This window comes from Charadrius vociferus, unplaced genomic scaffold (genome assembly GCF_000708025.1).
Source record: "Charadrius vociferus isolate BGI_N301 unplaced genomic scaffold, ASM70802v2 scaffold68, whole genome shotgun sequence".
Classification (NCBI taxonomy): domain Eukaryota; kingdom Metazoa; phylum Chordata; class Aves; order Charadriiformes; family Charadriidae; genus Charadrius; species Charadrius vociferus.
Window position 1 is genome coordinate 3,891,443 of NW_009649946.1, and position 6,465 is coordinate 3,897,907.

The 6,465-nt window shown below is 38.6% G+C and overlaps 1 protein-coding gene across 1 annotated transcript in view; it reads right to left on the minus strand.

Annotated features, from left to right (window-relative positions):
- Nucleotides 1–5,939, minus strand: part of THBS2 (thrombospondin 2) — a 32,242-nt gene extending 26,303 nt beyond the window's left edge. The window contains exons 1-3 of the mRNA XM_009891462.1: nt 5,869–5,939; nt 4,377–4,933; nt 2,760–2,844 (exon numbers count right to left, since the gene is read on the minus strand). Of these exons, the coding sequence (XP_009889764.1) occupies nt 2,760–2,844; nt 4,377–4,933; nt 5,869–5,938 (712 nt within the window). The 5' untranslated portion in view covers nt 5,939. The remainder of the gene's footprint in view (nt 1–2,759; nt 2,845–4,376; nt 4,934–5,868) is intronic.
- Between the last annotated feature and the right edge of the window lie 526 nt (nt 5,940–6,465).

The following is a 6,465-nucleotide window of genomic DNA, read 5'->3' on the forward strand; positions in this document are numbered from 1 at the left end:
CAGGAAACATAAACCAAAACTATGTTAGAAGAACTAAATCCACACTTCCTACTGATACTTGGCAGCAACTGAAAGAAGATGCCTGGGGATCATTGGGAAATCAGTTCTCTGCTGCTGGCTTCCTGCTAATTTCCTAAGGACCACATGATTACCTTTAAAATGAGAAACCAGAAAAGTAGAATGTGCATCCTTTCACATATGCAAATGTCATTCTGTTGATCTAGCCGAAGAAGGGATTTTATTGACGTGCCTATTTAGGCATGTTTTTGTCATGCCTTCTACCCTGCGCTGTGTGTAAGTCCTGCCTAAAGAATTTGCAACCGCCACACTAGAGGCATACTTTCCTACCCTCAACCCAACAGCAATCCCAAGGTACCATTTCACCAAGCCTCACATTCTCATACTAGGATTAAAGATACAGTAGGAAAACACAGTCCTCGGAGCTAAGGGCACTTCACTCGTAACATCTTCCATGTGGGACCCTCACACATAAATTTAGCATCTTAGGGTCTGTACCCCAGCTCAACAGGAGCGCCATCAAAATAGGAAAATACTTATGCACCTTGTGGTCAGTAGAATATTGCCCATGGATTTTCAACTGTGATAATTAAGCTGGATAGGCAATGCCAGAAAATCAGGCATGCACTAGCAAGCCTCTCAAGTAATTTTTATGGCCTCAAGCCACAGGGTGCCATTAGCCCTCTTCTGTTGTTGCCCAAGTAATTTTCACCTTGTAGTGCTCTCTCAGTGTTTCAAAGTAAAAGTAAAAATACCATGAATTGAACTATTTGCTAATACTTACCAAGAAGCATAAAGCAAAAAACCGAACGTGTATAACTTATTTGACCTGAAAATCTGGTAGCTGACAGATGGGATAACAAATGCATGAAAACAATATTATCTGTTGATTACTACTGCAACAGCTGAAGGGTATAAGAATTTCTCCGAAGGTACGTATCAGCATTGAGAACTCAGTTATCCCTTTAGGCTCCCATTGGCTTCCTCTTTAGAGTAGAAGTCAGTAACCTCCCATTTTTATCTGATGATATGTCTATAAACATTTGGCCAAACTATTTCCCTTTGCCATTATCAACTAATAATAATGTAAAACATTTGAAGACACCTGCTTTTTTTGGTTTTGCTGGTTCAATCTATCTACACCTAAGGACCTCATCCTCTTGAATGAGACTGTTCTGTCTCTGACCACTGAATGTGCCCTCAAGGTTCTACTTCAACTTCTGGGAATTTTGCTTCCACTGGTAAATGAAGTGCAATAGCTGAACTTCATCCTTCCTGAAACCATCCTTCTCTTTTATTCAGATTACAATTACACGTAAATACACATTCTATTTTCCCACAGCCTGTTTTGCTCCTCAAGCATTTCCTTCCACTAACAAAGCTGAAAACCAGTAATAAGTAGTTCTGAGTAGTTTCTGAGTACAGAAAACAGCTTGGCTGGAGTAGACAACAACCAACAAATGAGGGCATATCTTCTTGCCTGTGCCACCTAAGGCCACTTCCATTCTAGCTTACATGACTCATTCCTAACACACCATCACACTTGTGTCAGGTCCTGCAGCCAGGCACACTTTGGAACCTATGAAATAACCAACCAATATCCTTTATCAAGATTTAAAAACAGACTAGCAAGCTCAGTTGTTTGGGTTTTTTTGCATGTATACATATATACACACCCCTCTATGTGTATATACACACACATTTATGTATCTTATAGAGAGCTTTTGTTACAAAATCTCAATACTCTGGCCCCTTTTAACAACTTAAGACCTGCTACTGCTTAATTTATGGGGATTTGCATAAACAAGGAAAGAAGCTTGCTTAACTGATTTGCTTTATGCCACAAGTTTTGGTGAAGTGACAGATATAAAGGTATTTCATATGGTAGGAGTTCCAAATAAAACCCCAAAGTCCTGACTGCCTTGTGTACCTACCACGTTCCTTCGGTGGAATCAGCTATCTCTGATTCTTGACTGAGCTCCTGCCAAACACTGGGAAGTAAAATAGCCAGCACCTCCCACAAGCTGAAGTACAAAACCTTAGTGCATACTTGACAAATTTTTATAACTCTTTAATGATGAATCCAATAAACTCCCACACACGGAGGGTTCTCCCGCTGGTGAGGTCAGCGTGAACTGGACTAACAAGAGCACATGGCAGCTTGTCACATACATGCCTTCCATACCTCTTTTGTTTTTTTCTTATTTTCCTTGGGTTGTTTTGATTAACAACACTTTGGGATTCCAACCCAAAGCCTCTTTCAGTCAACAAACTTATTGCTGAGAAATTCAGTGTCCTTAAGACTTGAAGACTTGCTCACGGGCCCATTGAGAGTCAGGAGCAGAATTCAGAAGCAACAATCACAGTCTTGTTCTCAAAGAATCATGGACATCTCTTGGAAGAATGTAGATATTTTCATACGTATGCATTCTTCCTTCTATTTCTAATAATTTCTTGCTTGACAGCTTTTCTCCCAACTTAAAAACAGAGGCTCAGAGTTATAAATCTAAGCAGTAAGAACTAAAATAGTAGCCTAGAGTGTAGAAATAGTATCTCAATATAGCTAACAAATATATTCCTATTACCACCAAAAAGCAACTGAATTTTCTTTCTCTTTTTAAATAAGATTCCTCCACCATTTCAAAGAGGTCTGTTGCATGGCTTTAGGATAATGTGTAACCATTGACGTTTCTCATTTTCAGAGTCAAGTGAACAGTATTAATGAGGTAAAAAAGCCTTACTTGACTGGCTCCTCTGGCATCCTTTTTTACGCAGAACATCCTCTATTGAAGTATCAAAGATTAACTGAATATTTTGCAAAAGACCCTGTAATAATAAAAAAAATAAAAACCAGTTAGATCAATTCAGAATTAACCAATAATTGGTCTGTCTCAAACCCACGCTACTGACTGGATTTAGCTATGAGTAAATATGTAAAAAACAGTATACAAGGCATTCAACTAAAAACATACTGGGAAAAAAAAAGTGTTGATAGTTTTGTTACATACAGTTTCAATACTATAAGCAACAAAATTAGGTATGTTCTGACATAGGTCATCATAAAACAGTTAGTAATCAGCAATGAGCTCAAATCTTCATTTCCGTAGCCTGCATTTTAGATTGTAGTTCTACGAGACATTTGTCATGAGGCCAAAGCCAACTTTTGAAGTTCCTGACCCACTGCACTTCCATCCTTAGCCATTCTCATGCACCATACTTCCATGTCTCCTCCATTCCGCTGGCACTACCCTGAGACAACACTATAAAAACAGACCAGTGTCTTGTTTCACCTTGAAAAAAAAATAATTTAAAAAATTACTTTAAAAAATAGATTACTTCAGTGACCCACTTAATGGTACAGCTCCAAAACCAGATCTGTGAACACAACTTATGGGCTAGGGAAGGAGGCAGGAATGGAGAGGCTGTGGGCAAGAGCTTCTGGCTTTCCTGCATAGACTGGTCATCCTATGGAACCACATTCCAGCATGTCACGCTCTGGCTGACAACTAGATGGCACAACAGGATGAGAAAGAAAGGGCTTTTCAAATTTTTGAAACCATGAGTTCAAGTTGGATTTTGGCAGTGAGTGAAAGGAAGCCACCCTTAAAGCACTTGGGCCATATCACATCACTGTAGTGTAGGTAGGAAGAAACTTTCATTTTATAGGAAAACCAGAAAGTTTCTAATTGCTTCATTTTAAAACAAAAGAGAAACAATAAATGTTTTCCACCAAAAAAAGAAGAAAAAAAATCTCATTTATAGGACTGATTAAAACATTTTGTTCTATTTTTTAAAAATTTTTCTTTTTTTAAAATAGAAACGAAAGTTTATTCAGAATGGCAAATCAAGATATTCTGTTAGGGGATGGGCCAACATCACATGCTTCAGCTCCATTAAGTTTTTCTTTCCTCCATCTTTCTTTCTCAAATAAAATTTAACAAATTTTGACAGGTTCCTGTGACTTGAACAGATATATTTCAACAGGAAAATAGGTCTTCAAGACATTTCCAAAGAATTCTACAAATCACCACAAAAATGCAACGTGTTCAGAAGTCTTAAATCTGGAAAAGAAAGTGGATGGTTGCATAGGAAAGCCCGTAAACTGTTTTTGTGAGCTCTTCCTGGCCTTAGACATTGCTTTAGACAAAGTCCTTTGTTTTAAGGAACCCCCAAATTCACACCACACAGATCCAGCCATGGATAAAAACACTCTGGAGAAATTCTGCTTGGGAACGCCTATGACCCCACCAAATCCAAGAGGTGTTGGGAGAAAAAAACTACACCTATTGCATCTTCTTAAACTAGTTGCAGCTACATCCTTACCTCACCAGTGACCCGAATTCCTCCAGGTTACCTACCCTGAAATGATTCTCCCGAATGGACCCTTTCGCCACATACATTCTGCTGTTCTCTGCTTTCAGCTGCTCATAGAAAGGCTCCTCCAGGATGAAGCTGTCAATTAAGTCACAGCCAACATAGAGGTTGTAGTTCTCCCCTGTTATTTGCACGGTGAGGTTCTTCCACTGCGAGTCGGCAAGGTCCACGTCTTCCAGGGAAATCACGTTCTGGAAGCCATCCACCCAATAGATAAGGTCCAGGGTGTTGGCCCGGCCATTGGAAATGATCTCAAACTGCCTCTCACTGATGCCAGGACCCTCTAAAGCAAGGATAGTGCCTCTAGATTGCCTGTCCTGTCTCAGGGTGGCTGAAAGGATAAAGCCCTCATTTTGCCGTATGAGTTTGACAATCTTTTTTAATTTCTCTGGTTTACACGGAGGTATATGGTCAAACCGAATGAAACGATATGCTGGGATAGTGGGGTCTGGACCCCGAAACAATTTTGCTCCAACTGTCTTTCGGTTTATGTTACTGATTTGAAGTAAATCAAAGGTAGTCTCCTCTTCCTTGTCACCATCTGAAAAAGTTAACAGTGTATGACAATGTGTCTACAAGAAGTGTTGCAAGAAACAGCTCTGCACACTATACTTAGTAACTGCAATTATATGACAGACCTGAAGATCAGCAGAGTAAACCCAGTACTTTCCTACTTCCACAAACAGAACAGTTCCAACTAGCATGCAAGTGAAATGTATTTTCCACCTGTCACTTTCACTTACATGACAACTCTTGCCTTCTCTCTATGTTTTATAATCTAACTAAACATATGGCTACATATTTCATAGTACTATATAATACTCACTTGTATATAAATACATGCTGTATGTTCATGTACATGCCTATGTATGGATGTGACAATGTAATCATCAAATATTTTAGATATATATAAATGGATAAGGAAGTTGAGCCAATGTCTGTATTTTGACTGTCAGCTAATAAAAATCAAATTATGAGAAGCCACGTGGCCACATGACAACAGGAAGCAAGACATTTGCTTTTTAAAGATTCAGGCCAAGAAGTCACATGTAAATGAGGGCCTGGCATGGTGCCAGCTGACATCCTATTTTTATTTGGTCTGTAGAGGTCTACTTCTCTATCTCTGCCTCTTTAAAATGTTCACTCCACTCAAGGGTTCTCTTTATGTTACTGTCACCACACATTTCCACTGCAGAGGAAAGTATAGTAGCAATTATTTGTGATATTATATACATTTTGATCAACAATTTCTAAAGAAAACAATTTTTCCATATTTATTGAGGAATCTTCATTTAACAGCAGTAAAATGTATCTACCAAAGAAAAAAAAAAAACAAACCAGCAACTACCGTTCCAAGCATTTCTAAAAAAGTTATATGATTACTTCGCCTACTGTAGCTCAGGTAAGCCAACAGTTTACTCCAACTTTTAGCCTTGAGAATTACTCTATATCTAGTTGAGAAGTGTCAGAACTTACCCTGAGCATTTGAGGAAACCCACAGGGTTATCAACACAGCAAGCCACAACAGCCTACTCTTCTGCAGCATAACTCCTATGAACAACCCAAAAAGTAGTAAGTATTAGGGAAATAATATTTATCAACTACAAATATTTTAATTTACCTCATGAAATGCCATAAAAAGAACTCTCATTATAAGCAACTATACATACAAAATCAGATTTTCTATCTTGTCTGATTCTTGTAATACCTATTCTGGGGTTACTCTTGATGCCAGAAGTAAAACATGACATCAAGTGAAGGGAGTCGGAATTCTTGACAACAAAGTTCCTTTTTTTATGCAAATATCCCTAATAATAAAAAAAGGAAAGACACACAGAAAACACATGTTATTATTTTCTCCATGATTTTTCAGCAGCTGGCATAGGTACCACATGACACTAGAGGAGATACAGCATACTAGTAGCCACATCTTTACTTTGGAGTGCAATGTTCAGCTGAAATTCCGTGTAGGATAATGGGATCTCAGTAGACGCTGGTTCTGAATACTAAGGGTATTTTTCACTACCTGTTTCAGTGTCATCATACAAACTCCTCTCTCTTGTGTGTGTGTGT